This window comes from Strix uralensis, chromosome 25, assembly GCF_047716275.1.
Source record: "Strix uralensis isolate ZFMK-TIS-50842 chromosome 25, bStrUra1, whole genome shotgun sequence".
Taxonomy (NCBI): Eukaryota; Metazoa; Chordata; class Aves; order Strigiformes; family Strigidae; genus Strix; species Strix uralensis.
This window is the reverse complement of record NC_133996.1, coordinates 8351482-8367606: the sequence shown is the minus strand read 5'-3', so window position 1 is coordinate 8367606 and position 16125 is coordinate 8351482. Positions and strand designations below refer to the sequence as shown.

General features: G+C 46.1%; 1 protein-coding gene across 7 annotated transcripts in view; it reads left to right on the top strand.

Annotated features, from left to right (window-relative positions):
* Positions 1-16125, top strand: part of FHL3 (four and a half LIM domains 3) — a 29799-nt gene that overhangs the window by 4358 nt on the left and 9316 nt on the right. For 2 of the 7 annotated variants that reach the window (XM_074894740.1, XM_074894738.1), the window contains exon 1: positions 8654-8780. The exons of 4 other annotated variants lie outside the window; for them this stretch is intronic. Coding sequence is in view for 1 of the 3 variants with exons in the window: in XM_074894737.1 (XP_074750838.1) it covers positions 9253-9259 (7 nt within the window). In the remaining 2 variants the exon portion in view is untranslated. Of the gene's footprint in view, positions 1-8653; positions 8781-9239; positions 9260-16125 lie in introns of those variants that run through there. One more of the 7 variants, XM_074894737.1, reaches the window with a different exon arrangement.

The following is a 16125-nucleotide window of genomic DNA, read 5'->3' as shown; positions in this document are numbered from 1 at the left end:
TATGCCAACTTGCCCAGTGCCAGTTCTGTTCAGGAATATAAATCATCTTTCAGCACCAACCTGGTGGCTGATGCCAAGGACATAATCTTAAACTGCTTCCTAACTTAGTTTTGAACATCTGAGCTGTAAGCCAAAGGAATGTGCTGTACCTAACCTGGAGCTGTTAGCAGCCTCCAATGTCATAAATCCAGCGAGTGGAGAAGCCGGTGCAGGTGACTGGACAGCTGGAGCTGTTTTCCCTACACAGGAGGGCCAAAGGGACCTCTGAATAGCTCAAGGAAATGCTCGGTGTTGTTGGAACGGCCGCGGATCTGCTTCCCTAGTGCTTCCTTCAGCACATGTTACACTTGACCCTGCCAGTACTAAACGCCAATAGGAGTCAAGTCATTGTCCCCAGTGGCAGATTAAACTGCTTGGCCATTGTTGAGAGTCCAAGATTTTCCTCTCTCACCCTGTTTAAATGACTGCTTGGATGTGCAGCCAAAGTAAACATGAGCTAGTAAAAAATGTCGAGATAACATACAGACTAGCTGTTGTGGATTCAACAGGCATGCTGTAGCACAAAGATGTGTGAGTTTTGCTTCCATCTTTTCTGCTTTAGTTTTGAAGCTCAATAACCTGAAAAAGAGGTGGTGCAGTATAACTTCCTTTCTACTGTGCTAGGGGAGCTGTGTTTATGTGTATCCTTTGAATAAGGAAGGGGTCTGTCAGGCTGCGGGGGATCTCACGCCTGCCTTGCAAGGTATAGTGCGGAAACCCCAGGCTTGGCCCTTCCTCACTTGAGAGCTGGATGTGCCGTGGCAGTCCATGCAGCCTCGGAATATCTTCCTGTATTTCCCCACGGTCCATTTCCTTGTTGGCAATAAATGCGTTTTCAATTGACTTTTTACTTTTTCATTTACTCAGTACACAGCCTGTGAATGAAGGTCATTGTTGTGAGATAACATTGAGATCTGTAGTCTGCAGGGAGTTGTAAAGAGGTGAGGTATCTACATGGCTGTCAGGAGTGCCTAAACTTATGGTAAAGGAAAGAATGAGATTGGGAGGGGATCAAAAATCTTTCTGTGTGTGAAGACACTGTGGAGCGGTAGGGGTTGGGTTGTCCCTGTATTCCTGTGACGCAGTGCTGTTGGATACTGTGTTATGGTATAAAAGCTGCTGAAGCGAATAGCAGGAGAGGTACTAGAATTGTTTGGATTTACAACTGGTTTAAGTGCTTGTATGCTGCTAGCATACGTAACCGCTGTGTGTCTGAGGATGGCTGACCTGCCGAAGTCCTTTTGCAGTGGCTCTCTTTGCTTTCCTCTTGTGGGGTTGGCAGGCCTGTGGCTCTGGTGGGATGGCGTGGTCTTGCACTCTGTCCTCCAGCCTCTTCTGTAGCAGGATGGCAAGCGGTGATAAAAGGTTATAGAGAAACTGAGGGCTGAGAGTGTGATATGACATTAAAAGTTTAAAGGCTGCTGGGCAATAATTACCATAAATGATGCAGACAAGTCCAGATCTAGGAACAGTTTTTCCTCTTTCATCCCAAGCCAGTCATGGCTCATGCTGACAGCACACCTGGAAATGAGGTAACTGAATACTCTGCCCACACTGTTCAGATTTGCTGGGGCTTGGGCACAAGCGTAGCATGTGTTTTCTCTGCTCCTGGGCAACCTTTGTTCTCCTGCAGCCCGGAAGTCTTACTGATGAAATGAGACAAGACAGGGCGCTTCTCTTCCTTTCTCGGGAAGGATGCTCCTAAGCCACCCGTGGTGTGACTTTCCTGAGAAATGCCCTTTCCAGATGCAGAGATCTTGCTGCTGTTGGAGTATGAGGCGGAAATACTTCCAGTGCTGCCCGAACATGTTATTTAGGTCAATTGCAAGGAAGATGGCAACATGAATCAGAAAGGGAGTTGGAAGAGGAGGAAAGTCATTTGACAGCACCTTGACATCTGCTGCCAGTGCAGGATTTTTCTCTGCCAGCACAGAAGCAGTTAGAGATCACGTTCATTGCCTTCTGTGCTCTCTGTACGCTCCTGTAACTGAGTAGCTGGACTGGAAATGAAAGAGGAGGCTGCAGACAAAAGCCTTGCCTTTATCACTCTGCATCAGTGTACCTGTTTCCTGGTGTATAAACTAATCTCTCTGAAACAGAGAGATAGAGCAAGGTGTCCTCCTTATCCCTCTGGAAAACAAGATACATCAGAATAATTGTTCTAACTGCATTCATTTTGGGTGAATGAGTCTCCAGAAGATGCTTTTGTGGAGGCAGAGTCATCACATTTTTGTGGCAACTGCTCGCTGGCGGAGCGCTGGCCGAAATCACTGGGATGATTTTCCCACCAGGTAATGGGCAGGCGGTGCCTGGGGCCCCACGGCAGCACCCAGGAGCGCAAGGGGTGCTCGGGGAGTGAAGCAAAGCCAACAGCCGGAGTGTGCTGGGCCGGCTGTTGGGCCGAAGGGATGTCAGCGATGGTGGGAAACCTCCGAACAACGTCCCGTTGGGCAGGGCTTTGCCGAGCACTCTGCTTCCCTTCCCAGAGGAAGCAGCCTGAACTTACCCGTTGCTCTGTAGAGACCTGTAGGCTAAAACAAATTATTCTTACGCAGTAGAAAACATTGGGACCAACCTTAACTGATGAAGCAATTTGCCAGCTTTTAGCCTCAAGGTCCCTAGTCCCTCAGGGCTTTCCAGCGTAATGACTTGGGTCGGTTTCCCAGAAAGATTCTCTTGGATATGTGCTGTTGGCAATGCTCTGGCTCATTACTGGCCATTTTATTTTTCCAAGAGCCAGCTCTTGCTAGCTTCGTTCTCACAGTATTGTTTTCTTTCTAGAAGAAGCTTTTGCTGGCTCTCCTAAACTATCACATGGGAATTGCTTACTAGCTTAGATTTATTTTTTTTTTGTTTTGACCCAAAGCTGCGCTTCGCTCCCCTCTGTAACACTGCCAACATCATTTCCAGTCTCTTTTAAGCATATGTTTTGCAATAATATCTAAACTCTTGGCTCCAAATAACTGCCTTACAGAGAGATTAGTATCTTTTAACAAAGGAATTGAGAAGCAAATAGTGAGAACAAAAGCAGTGTCTTGAGAGCCTGTAAGACTGTCCTGACCTTTCCCGAAGGCCTCAGCCTAGACTTCAGCATTTAGCTAGCAGATGGCAGAAATCAGGGTGGACTTTAGTTTGAGCAGTCCTCTGCCCAGTCACTGTGTTTGCTGGAAATGTGCTCTGCACATTGTTGCCATCTGGTCTTGACTGTACTATTCTTATAATCTCCAGGGAGCCTTCTCTAGCAGAGCTCATCTCTGATGGAAGTCCTCTTTGGCTGACCTTGCACAGGGGCTAGTATTAGCAGTGTGGATTTTTGAGATTTGATAGCAGCAGTCTTCATAGGAAGAAAACTGGCTTGGGAAATGTTTTGTCCTGGCTGAGAAAGAAGGTCTGCCACTTGCCAGCTGCATTCTCCAGGTATCCAGCTAGGTACATGGTATTAAACTAGAGAGTAAGTCAATATTAACATTTTTAAAACGTCAAGAGAAAGTGCTACAGGAATGCAAAGGCCTTCAGAAACCCAGCTGAAAAATTGCCTTTGCTTTAGATGAGAGAACTAGAGGTAGAGGTGGGAAGGAAGTTGTGCAAGGCCACTCAGGAATTAGCAGCCGTGGTGGGAGTATACCCCGTATCTTCTGATGTTCAAAAGCTCCTCTTTGGTTCGCATCAGCGCGTGTCTGGGAGGCTGTGTCTGATCCTCAGAAATAAAGACTGATGGTTACAGAATTGGTGTCTTCAGAAGTGACATTTCTCTCCTAATTAGCACATTGCTCAATTTGGGTTACAGGTGAGTTGAGTTCCAGTTGCTCTGAGCATTTTTATGAGTTTGTTGCTTGTTAGTGCATATGACTATATATGAGTGCACAAAATAGCACCGGGATTAAATGTATTTGCTTTTGTTGAGTCTTTAGCTACAAAGTTTTGGGGCAGAATAGCAGAAGTGTGTAAAGCTGATGCTCTGATGGACGTTAAACGAGACTATCTACACTTACATTTCTAGCCTCATTGATTCTTCCTTTGTACTGCAGCAGTATCACAGATTTGGAGGTTGCAAATTTAAATTAAATTTGCACAAAATTACTTTGGGGCAACTTCTACTTGGGAATCTTTGGTTTTGTCCTTGTGAGTATAAAACCTGATGCACCAGACTAAAATAATGCAATCAGAATGGGTTTATTAGAAATGTTTCCTAATCCCTCTGAATTGTGATTCTTAAAATTTATATTCAAATGTCTTCTGCCACACAGGCGGAACGAGGGCTCCAAGTGGTATGAATAACTGCTCTTGGCAGCAATATTTACCAAAGTAGTAGCTCAGTTGCATCCTGTATGTTCTGACCTGCCTGGGTCACAGGTCGTCCATTTGTACCAGCTGCTGCAGCGTCCCAGAGAATTTCCTGCATTGCTTTTTAAAGATTTATATATGCAGGGACAAAAAATAGATCAGAAGACTTGCCTACACTGTGAAGATCCTTTCCTGCTGTTATGTGCTGTGTAGCCACCTTTTCCTCCAAGCTCCTTCCAGCTGGCCTCATCTCTCCGTGCTGTTGCAAGGTTTTTACCTTTATTTGCGTGAGTGAGCCTGGAGTTGTGGTGGTCTCTTCTGCTCCGCTTTGGTAGGACAGGCAGTTGAGATGTGTTGAACCTGGAGCTGAGAGTCAGAATTGCAGGGAGCTGGCTGACAAGTGGCTGCTTGCAGAGGGAGGCAAGAGGCGGGTGTGGGGGTCCCAGCACGAGGCAGAACCTTCACCTGAACCTGCTTTTCAGAGGAAGTGAGCTGGCTTTGCCAGAAATTATGAGAATGGGTAGGTGCCCAGCATCCCTGGAATTGAGAGGCCAAGATACAGGCTGCCAAATACAAAACCAGGGCAGGAACAAACCAACCCCCCTCCCAACCTCTGTTCTGAGGCTGTCACTGCTCTGGCTTGCTCACAGCGTTTCCGGGGTGGAAGGGTGTATCCCGGTGTGCGCGCGCGGGCTGTGCTGTCCTCTGGGAGCAGGGTGTTCCCCTGCACTCACAGGCCCCTGCTCCCTTCTAAACCACACCGCTCTGTGCTCCTGACGCTTTTATGACGGATTGCTGAACACTGAACCTGTGGCACCCCTTTGTCTTCTGCTCCCTCCTGCCTGTCCCCGTCCATCCTTAGTGAAAAGTCTTGTTCTTTCCTTGGCCTTTTGCACTCTCCAGCCGTGCACCATTTGGAGCTCACTTGAGGCTACTTTTGATACAAACTCCCAGGAGAATCTGTGCGATGGTCCCACAGAGGCTCCTCTCCACGTCTGTCCCATTGCAGCTTTGTCCCTTTGTCTCCCAGGCGTCAGGGACTCCTGCCTTTTGCAGCCGCCTCCGGCTCAGCTGGCCGGCCCTGGTTCAGCCACGCTCTTGAGAAATCTTAGTGGAGGGTTAGACCTGGCAGATGGAGGCTGTTACCTCATTCCACAAAAATGCTTTGTTATTGAGAAAATGGAAACTGTCTGAGGTTTGGGAGCTGAATAGAGTCATTGGTGTCTGTTTTAACCGCAGTTTGGTGGTGACTGCTGAAAGTTCCCCTTGCTGAGCATTCCCTTTTCCTACACCCATAATCTTCAAGTCATTGGAGAGCTGCAATGATTTAACTCATTAGCTGAGCAAGTGCTGAATACTGTTGCATACTCTGCACAAACCTTGTTAAAACCTCAGTATCTTCCAGCAAACAAAAAAAAAGCTGGCCAATAAATAACCCTTTGCAAACTATTGGCCAGAGAGTGATCCCTGTGGATACTAAGCAAAATTCGACTCTGTTTTTACAATCTCAGCTATGCCTCTTGTTTACTTGATGTTTTAGAAACTGTATTATGATTGTGCAGGAACTTCTTGGAGAGAAAAGGCATGCAGGGAAGCTTATGTTTTGTAATTCTTTAACACAGGTATCTGAATCCCAGTTCTGAAGAGAAATTTCTTTTCATCTGTGATTTTTAAAAGTAGATTTTGGCACTGGGGATTTAGGAGCATAGGAGAAATAGTTCAATCCCTATTTTTAGTCTTTGCAAGCTGGTTTTCATACTGCTGTGAATAATGACTTGGGTTAGTGCAGAAGAGCATTAACCTAAATACAAGACTTGTTTTAGTTCACAGTATTTGTATGCATTTGTGAAATTGAGGCATCTGATACCTCCTGCTAAGAACATTGCATAAGCATTATTCACCAAGCACCCTACTAGAGCTGAGAGCAGCAGTGTTAGCTTTTTGGAAATAAAATGAACACTTCATTTATGTATTTTTAAACTAATGAATCTTAGCAGGCCAAATGAATGTCTTCCAGCTGCTACAGATGGTTTTTACATGACTAAATATTTTGGTGCCTAGAAAAACCTAGAATATTGGAACCACAAGGTATTAAATATTTAATTATTACCCTGGAACATAAATATGACCTTGATATTTTGAATTTGCTTACCCAAATTTTGAGTGTTCACTTAGAAATTCATCATTTAATACGGTTCTGATCTTGTTGTGTGGGAAGAAGAGTGACTACTCAACATCTTCCCAAATTTCTTTAAATATCAGAGTGGGTTTCAGTAACAGGAATTTGCTTAACTGGAGAAATAATTCCAGCTGTTTCAGGCAGAACCCAGGATTAGTATTTTAGTTGTAATGAACTGTTTCCGTTCTAGATCCCTGCTTTCTGTGGGTTTACAGTGTAACCATAAAAGCCCTTTCCAGGCTGAGCTCTGCCTCCTGAGGTCTTTGGGAGGTTTTTTAATATAAAATGCAAATTGTAAAAACAATTAGCAGTTGATTTTCAGACTGTGTTTTACCAGTTTAGAGCCCATTCTGGACATGTGTTGTTCCTGTAACTGTAAAGCAACCTTATTTCTTGAATGATCCAAGCCCACAGGATTTCCCTCACGTCAGTGTATCAGAGGTTGGGTAATTTCTGTTGTAGTTCTGTGTGGCTGTGGTTCATGCCATTTTCCACTAAAACAGCGTGTATACTAAGTCAGTACTGCTGCTGAAAACTGTCTGGTTTTTAAGGCTCTTCTAATGAAACAAAAGCAATTGAATAATAATATAAAATGTCTATCTGAAAGGCCTAACTTCAGCATGGTTGAAGACAAAAATTCCTCTCCTGAGGTCCACATCTGATGGCAGTATTCCTGGATATTGCTTAGGATGTGAAGAATGTGAAGAAAGAACAGGATCCACTTTTTTTTCTTGCTGAACTTAAAGCGCAAGGACTACTTTTGTCAGCATTGTGATCCCACGTACTAGCCTAAACTGCTGACTGTTGCCAGGCTTTTGACCTCACCTTGGAATTCCACTGCCCTCATTTAAGGAAAACATGGCTTTTTCTATTCTTAAGAACTAACACAGTTTGAACTGGTGCGTAGCTCCTGGTGCTGCACTACTCCAGTGCCTTCTTCCAGCTCAGCATGCTCACTTTTAAACCCAAAGTTTAAATAGTAGGAGTGACTAGCAAAGGCATGGTGTTACTTGGTCGAAAGATCTGCAGTCTGGATTAACTGTCCCTTGTAACCGCGCAGTACTGTGTCTGTCTGTCATAGAATGGTTTGGGTTGGAAGGGACCTTAAAGATCATGTCCTCTTCTGTCCTTTTCCCCCTGCTTCTTACAGAGTTCAGTTTGTGGAATCTATTTGAATGTAGGTCTGTAACCTGCGTTAGTGGCTGTCAGAGTTTCCAGGCTGACGGGAGTATGTGCTGCATCTCAGAAGGAGAAGATGGACGGGGACTTGAATCTTGGTTCCATTTTTAGTTCTGCCAGGCTTGCCTTGTGCCAAAACCCTCCGAGGTGCAAATCCCAGGAGGGAGATAAAATATCTCCCTGCCCTACAGGTATTATACGGGTAAATAATGTTTTTGCTGGTGACAGCTGTTAGGGAATTGAGGAAACAACAATCCTGTGAGAGGTACAGGATGTCAGACCCGTGGAAACTGAGCGCTCTTGCATTTATGGTCTTGCACTGGATCATCATATCTATTTGCATTATTTGCAGTAGGGAGTCAGGGAGCTAAACTGCTTTTCAAGTAAAGAAACTAATCTTTAGTTTGTGTCCTTAAATGCGGATCAGTTATTCTCATCTGCTTCTTTTCTCAGCACATGGGAAATTTCAAATAGGAAAGTCAGCATTTAAATTTTAAGACATTTCAGTGGCTACCTTTAACTCAGTGAACACTTTGTATGAAGAAAATTGCTGCAGTGCCTAACTCAGAGGGTTCTGGAATATGTAGAGTAAAAGTGGTACTTACTAAAGAGTCATTAATAGCAAAAAGTACACAGTGTGTTGCATGTAACTCGGCCAAGAGAAGTTTTATTTCTAGTATTTCTCAACCCTATGCAAACATCGTGTAACTCACAGGAAGATTAAATCTGGCCCATCAGGCTTGTTTAGAAGTGTTGGATGTGTTGCTTTTGGAGAGCCCAAAGAGCTGTGTGTGGAAAATCACAAATTCACTTCAGGCTGGTGGAGGTGTTAGACCGTATGCACAGACCGTATCACGCTGCGTGCTCTGTCAAACAGTGACTCAACCAAAGAGTGGTGAAGTAAGTGCTCTCGGATCCTTGATAGCTTTGAGTGTTAATTTTAGAAGACACAGAGCAGAATTTTGAATAAGAGTGGAAGAGGGCAGTCCAGAGATTTTCAATGGCCGGGCCCCGAGTAGATCATGCTGTTGGAGTAACGCTGGCCCTTTACAGTGGAAATCAATGAGTTCTGCTGCTCACCTCATTAGCACCTGACTTAGTAAATCCGGCTAATTATGATGTTCATTAGCTTCTCTTTCTGTTAGGAGTTTTGCTTGTTACATTTTGGGTTTTTTTCTGTCATTGTGATATTGAGAAATAGGAGGGGTTTGGAAGTGAAATATATCTACACAAAATTGGAGTCACAATTCTTATGTGCCTTACGAAAATTTAGAGTAACTTGAATTGTAAATGTCCAATTCCCAGTCACAAGTAATGACATTTAAACCTCTGTAGGAAATGCAATCCCTGTGCTGATGTCACCCTCTGGTTTATGATGGGACTGCTTTTGTTTCTGGGCAAGCACTCGAGTGTTTTGCTAGTGAAGCGATGATTTACTAGCGAGAGTCTCTTGCCGGTCGCACCTGCTCGAACTGTCTGCGGTGTGAGTCACTGGGAGAGCCACGCTCGCGCTGCTGCTTCCAGCGCTGCTGCTGCTGGGACTTGGGTTTACTGGTCCGTCACGTTCAGCAATGCAAGGTAACAGAGAACTGGTCTTGAGTTTTTGTTTCTGGGGGGTTGCCAGTTTGGGACAAATAGCTTGTAAAGAGAGCATTTCTGTTCTGGTCGGTTAGAACAGAGGGAGGGTTATTAGGGCGTTGGTGGTGTCTTGTTGCAGTGAAGCCCATCATCCTCGAGCTGCCTGAGCATGCAAACAGCTTTGGAAAAGTCTTGCAGTCCGTCAGAGAGCAGGTTGCTGTTGCTTCCTTCGGTGAACGGCTGCGGAGCATCTTCTCTGTAGCAAAGAAGTGGGGCACTGCTTCATATCTGCTGCCTCAGGGGCTGAAACATCAACTCTTCTTAGTCTTTACCTGAAAGTCATCATGAGAGTAGCCTCTGTTAGTTAAAATTTTGACCTTCTGGTTCCTTCTTAATCTGTGACAAATCTGTTTCATGTAGGCTCCCTTGTAAATCTTAGATTTGAATGAGAGAATGAGGTTCTGTAAATGAGCCACAGGCCTGGATCAGGGGCTCTCTAATACCGTTGTTGCTTTTCTGTTCATGTGGGAGTTTTTCTGTATAGGAGCAGTTTTCCTCTCCTTGTGAGTTTTTAGGCATGGTCAGCACATGTGGGGTGCCATGCTGCCCGCCAGCAGCGTGGTGAGCTGGTCAGAGACAGGCACGGCCCCGGGCAGGGGCATAGCTGTTGGAAACTCAGTGTGTAGCTGCGTGACATAAAGGCATTCATGAATTTTGTGAGCATTTGTGCCCCTCAAAATAGCTGCTTGCACTTAGTCTTTTGGATGTGGCACGGGTTTTCCCTTTCATGGGTACCACCAAAGACTCTCTCCAAGTGTGGCAGCATGGCATGACAGAAGTTGGAAAGCATGTTGCATGTTCCGGATTTCTTTTCAGTGCTTGCAAGGTGTTACTTCTCAGAGATTTTACATAAAATATGTGACAACTGATGGCTTCTGTTGTTTAAAATGTGCAGTACTTAATTCACTTCTAAAAGTGACTCTTTACTTAAGAGTAATTTTTAAAGGAGAAATGCTTTAACAAGGAGACTGGTTTGAAGATAACCGGCTCTGTATAGTAAAAGTAAATGACACCTGATGACCAGATCACCTAGCAGAGAAATCTTCAGCCACAGAAGGGGGAAACTTGTTTCCCTTCCGTGTTGGGCAGGCAGTGACGATGCCCTGTCTGTCCCTGCTCTGTCTCTCGTGGGCTCGGCTGGGCTGTGCTTGCAGAGCCCTACCTTGTTTCAGGAGGGCTGCAGCTGGCACATACAGTATCTCCCCGGTAACAAATTATCTTAGTTTTGTTTCGGACCACAGGCAAGCAGTTCTTGGCATGGTAACCCGAGACAATTTGTCTTTGCCAGGATTCAGCCCTTCCCCAGATTTAGAAGCTGCTCACATGCTGCGGGCTCCAGAGCTGTAATTGCCTGTGCTTGCAAGGGACACCAGCAGCTGTAGAAAGTACTTTAGACTGAGACTGTCCATACCGCTGGTGCAAAGAGCCAGCACAGGTGGAGAGGCCCGCAGTCAGTGATCGGGACAGTGGGAGACATGAGTGTCATTGCAGTGTCTCCCCCGTCACCTTCCTGGCTTTCTCTTGACTCTATTGATTTTGCTGATTTTGGGGTGGAGGGCCCCAAAAGGCACAAAACTGCCTTTGGGCACAAATAACCCACAATGTGGGTTACCTTCCTCAGTATGTCTGCTTGTGTGCAACTACAAATGCTCGTGTTTGGGAGACAAAGAATCATATCAGAAAAGGGAATATTTTGACCAAATTTGGTGAAAAAATTCACTTTGCCCTTTAAGTAATAGGCTTGCATTAAATAAAACATATCTGGTTTATATATCTTTTTCTGCTACTGTAAGTCAAAATTGTTTATTAAAAAAAAATTGCAGTTGAGGAGAATTGGCACCAGAGCTGTCAGACTTTCTGGAGAAGACAGTTCACAAGGGGTCGGGCTCGGGCCGCGCAGGTTTGCTTTTCAGCATGTGCGCACAGAAGATGCGCGCTGTGACTGCGTCTGTCCCTGCAGCCTGTCCGCGGGCGCACGTGTGTCCTTGTTCAGAAGCAAGCTTGAAGCAGCCCCTCGACTGCCTTTGTGTGCAAAATAGAGGTATAATCTCATAAATCCCTGTTATTCAGGGACTACAAAAAGCTTTGTAAGCACCAACTTAAATTAGGTATCACCTCAGAAATAAGAATGGCTTCGTCCTCAATTTAAACAAACTAGCTGCCTCTAAGGGAAAGAGAAGTGAAAACTGCAGCATTAAGGCTAGAATTGTAAGAGCACTTTAGGGAAATAGAGCGAAATTCCATTATTTTGCAGTGACATCTATACTGAGATGTACAGACCCCAAGAATTAGCAATAGAGCAGTCAGATTATTTTTTCTGCATATAGGCTGTGATGTCTGTTTGAATTGCAAGATTCTTGTATGCTGAGCAGATCGAAGATGAAGGTAAATTGGCCTCAGTGTGCAGTTAGGTGTTTCCTGTCATGCTTTCATGTTTGAATTCTAGTGTATTGGATATGACCTTTATTTCATGGGGCAGAGAGATTTTGAAACGCTACTGCCAGAGCCCTGGGTTTGTGCAGTTGGGTAAGCAGTTAGGCATTTATATACGGCTGTGGGCCAGCTTTGCTGGGTTACATGGGCATAAATCAATTCCGTCCAAAATTAAACTTTCATTGCTAGATTATAATACAACATGGTTATTCTTTGGGACTCCCTTTTTCTTCCTGTAATAGCCAGGGCATTGTAAAGATCTTGCTGGCTTTCTGCATCTGGAAGGTTTAGGACATCCTAGGCTCTGTGCAACAGTTCTGTCTTTTGAGTTTGGGGCATGGATGCGTTTTCCCATTTGATCTTTGTGGTCACATGTTTGCTTCTGGAGAATACTGACCTCATGCAGGTGCCCTGTACCTCGCTGTAACTGCAATGGTGTGTGGTGTTATGAGGCTGTAGCAAAGAACGAGAAAATGTACACTGCAACAGCAAGCAACGTGCAGCACCTTATCTACCAACTTGTAGTTTCATGTACATGTCTATATACTCTCTTCAGGACTTTCTTGACAAAACCTCATCCATTTATGATCCCTTCTCACCACCTTTACTTGTCCATCAGTTCATGCAGAGAAGGTTCACAGATAAATTATACCACTTCTAAGCAATGGGCATTTCACTGTCCTAGACCTGGCGTGAAACCTGGGCCCTGGAGGCCAGCCACTGCCCATTAATTTGTTTTATATGGTTGATGACTATCTAGGATTTGTTTTGTGTTCTTGCATTGCTGTTTGTTGCCAGTAGACTGATGGTTAATGTACGGTCTGCTCAATATGTCTGAAAGGCTTGTTCAGCCCTGCACAAGCAACGAGTCCTCATTCTTGCCCAATTTTCTAGTTGAAAGAGGAAAACTAAGGGAACTTGTGGATTTGACATTGGCAGACTCTCATGATGCAATTTGTCAAGCACCCACTAGCTGATGGCATTTTTACCAGGGCTGTTGAGGCTGAGACACCACGAGCAGATGGGAGTTGTGTATGTTCCCGTGTTGGGGAAGTAGCGTGAGCTGATGGTGTGGTCCAGCCCTGGCAGCCTCTCTGCAGTGGCACTGGGAGTGCTGCTGCTAGGCTGGTGTGATGCCCACTGGCTGTCCCAAACGAGGAGAGCCTGGAGATGGTATGTACTCGCTTTCAGCGTGCACTCCAGTGTGTTTGGTGTCACTGTTCCTGTAACTGAGCGTCTCCTTCTGTCTTAACTGGGATGACTAACGTGCTTGAGAGGAGGAGGGAGTGAGAGTCCAGAAAGCAATTGCACGCCTGTTCCTTGCTCCTTTTTAAGAATTGATATGAGCGGCCATTTCCCTGGACTGTGGCTCCTGCTCCTCCGATCACACTGAAGCTCCTGTGATCAGTCACAACGCCCTGAAACTTGGCGCCAGCATCTTTCTCCCTATTATGGTCACCCTGGCCATGTGGCAGCTGCTGCCCAGCAGCCAGTTCCGAGCTGCTTGGTGCAGGCTGTTGGCTCCTGCCCATGGCAGGGGAAGGTTCCTGCAACGTGGGGCTTGGGCCAGGCTGTCTCTTCTCCCAAGCCTCTTCAGAGACTGGCCAGAATCTCTTCCGGCACATTTTTAAGCCACAGGTTTCTTAATCATCTGGTAAAAGGGACTTCATTTGGCTGGGGAGAAGTTTCTGAGGTGTTCATGTCTTACTCCTCTGCTCTTGGACTTCCTCCCTCAATTAAGTGGTCTGTTTGAATCATGACAGGTCCAAACTGCCCAAATGGTTTCAATTCCCGACTTCCTATTGAGTGCGCAGAATTTACTTACTTTGTATACATTTTGAGTAAGATTAGGAGCTGATCTCTTGAGCAAACATTTGGTTCTTGAGCAAACGTTCGGTTTTAATGTCAGCAGAATGGCGCAGGCTGCTTGTTCTGAATGTGTCCGAAGAGCTCTGCTGCTGGTAGCTGCGCCCTCGGTCGAGCTGCCCTCTGCAGAGGGAGGGTTTTGTTCAGAACCTGAAATAGTTAATTAACCCTTACAGGTGTTCAGAAATAAATTTTAAACTCTGAAATCATTCCCTCCTTTCTTCCTGGGCAGAGTTTTTCATTTTATGGTTGTGTAATAGGGACTCTTAGGCTTCTTTCTCTGGCCCTGGTAGAATTAACTTTCCCTAAAGAAAATAAATCTAGAGCAAGGGCTGAATTGTCTGTTGCCTTTCTCCTTCTCAGCCTGCACGCTGCTGTGCCTCTGTTGGGGTTTTGGAAGGTGGGTAGACACGGGATTGGCATTTCTCACTGGTGGTGTTTGAACAGATCTTCTGTTTCTCTTCCTCCAACCACATATCTTCGTGCTCACTGCCCAGATGCTTCAGCTCACAGCTGGATTCAGGGCACCTGCTCGGATAGGAAGGATGTGAGGAGGAAAGGGACAGAAGTAGCTGAAAACCAAATGCAAAGCAAGGTCTCTGCCACAAGAAATTACAGTTTGAATCTCAGATGGGCAAACCCGCTTGGTTTTCCACTGCAGCATGGAAAATTGGATTTCCCTGCAACTGCGGCCTCATTAAAAAGAGATTCTTTCTTTAAAGGGTAGAGAAGGGACAAAAGTCCCAGTGTGCACAAATACTGGCATAGAGTTTTGTCCCTTTACCTTGTATGGGGATGCTGCCTTGTGAGAGCCTGACTTATTAGCAGCAGGTTTTCCTTTCACATAGGAAAAGTTTTGTTTTGTTTCCTTATCTTAGGAGAAAGAATAAGGAATTTAGTACTAGAGGAAAAAGGTCTATGAACTCACTGGTGTTATGAAACCAGAGCAAAGTTTTGGAGTTCCTTAGGACCCTGAACTTCCCAACAGCCCTGTGCCCCCAATCCTAGGCACAACCGCTCACGGCCCGGGGCTGTGGAGGTTTCTTGCAGACCCAGCCGTGTCTACTGGCGCGTCTGTGAGCACATCAAGGCCAGAACTATTTCCATGTGCAGGTAGCTGACTCTGCGCATGGTCTCGCTAAGGTTTATTGGCCTTCCTGAGGGACCTGGCCAATCATTTATGGTAATTCAAAAATTTGATTTAAACTTTAAAAAATCATTGCTGCTTTCCAGATCCAGCAGGTACTTAGACCAGGCGTCAGTGGTCATTTTCCTCCCAGAATCAGTGTTACTGGTGTTACAAGGAAGCATGAAAGTGAGCCTGGCCTCCTGGAGATGCATCCTGTCACCTCCTCCTCTGTAGAATTATGCTGGTATAGAAAATAAATATTAGCATACCTATTGTGCCATGTCACTAATGTGTAAAGTGATAAAGATGCTTCCTGTCTCAAGCTGTGTGTCAGCTGTTTGAGGAAGAGGGCACCTCTTACTGTATTTACCAGAGTTGGGCTTCGTCTCTATTAGGTCTTCCAGTGCTCTCAAACACTTGTGACCTCCCTCCTCCTCCTCTCCTCTCCGTGGTGGGACGTTGCCTTTGGGCAGGGCTGGGCTCTGCCTACCTGCCCTTAGCAGCACCCTCCTGGAACCCTCTTGCTCCATGCAGGCAGTGCTGCCTGCGAAGGCACCGCTCGCCTTAGGCGTGCCCGCGCCCCTGCCCGTGCTGCCAGGTCCTGGTGTGGGTCCAGTGCGGTGGTGGTGGCCATGCCCTTTGCCGTTGCTCACCGTGGACCAGGCGCGATGTCTCGGTCATGGCTGTGCTGACAGCTGGGCTCCCTGCAGGGCGCCTCTGGGCAGGCTGTGGGCTCACATCGGGCGAGATTTTCTCACATTGGTGGGACATTTGTGCTTTTAGCACTTAATCTATATGCAGAGCTGTCAGGAGGAGTCCATGTGATGTGGTTTTGCTCTTTGGATGGAGGGCACCTCAGAGATCCCTTCTGAACATTAGGAAACCCTCAATTTGCTGTTCTAAGACTGTATTAAAATCGCGCAATGATCTAGGTCTACCTTGTGATTTGTCAGAGGCTGTAACAGTTTCTCCTTCCTCTCCAAGTTGTGGGCATTTTCAGGAAGCTGCCTACCTTGCTGAGCAAGGGTGACTGACAGCACTTACCTCATTTGAAATGCAGGGTGTTTCCTTACAACTGTGACAGCCATTTTGCTAAATCTGTTGCGTTTGGAGTTGGTCTGCCTGTGCTTGGGGATTTCCCTGCACTGCAGCTTGCTCAGTGGAGCTTGATGTGTGGCCTTACACCCAGCTGACTCTGAGAACCAGATTTTCCCTTCGTGTTGGAGAAATGGCCTAGGGCATCCTCCCGTTGTGCCGGGGGGGAGCTGCCAGGTGAGGCCCGTGACTGTGCTGATGGTCCCTGCAGGGACTCTGCTCCTCGCTGCGCCAGAGCCCCCCGAGCAGCCCTTCATACTGGAGATCTCCGAGCTGTCGGGGG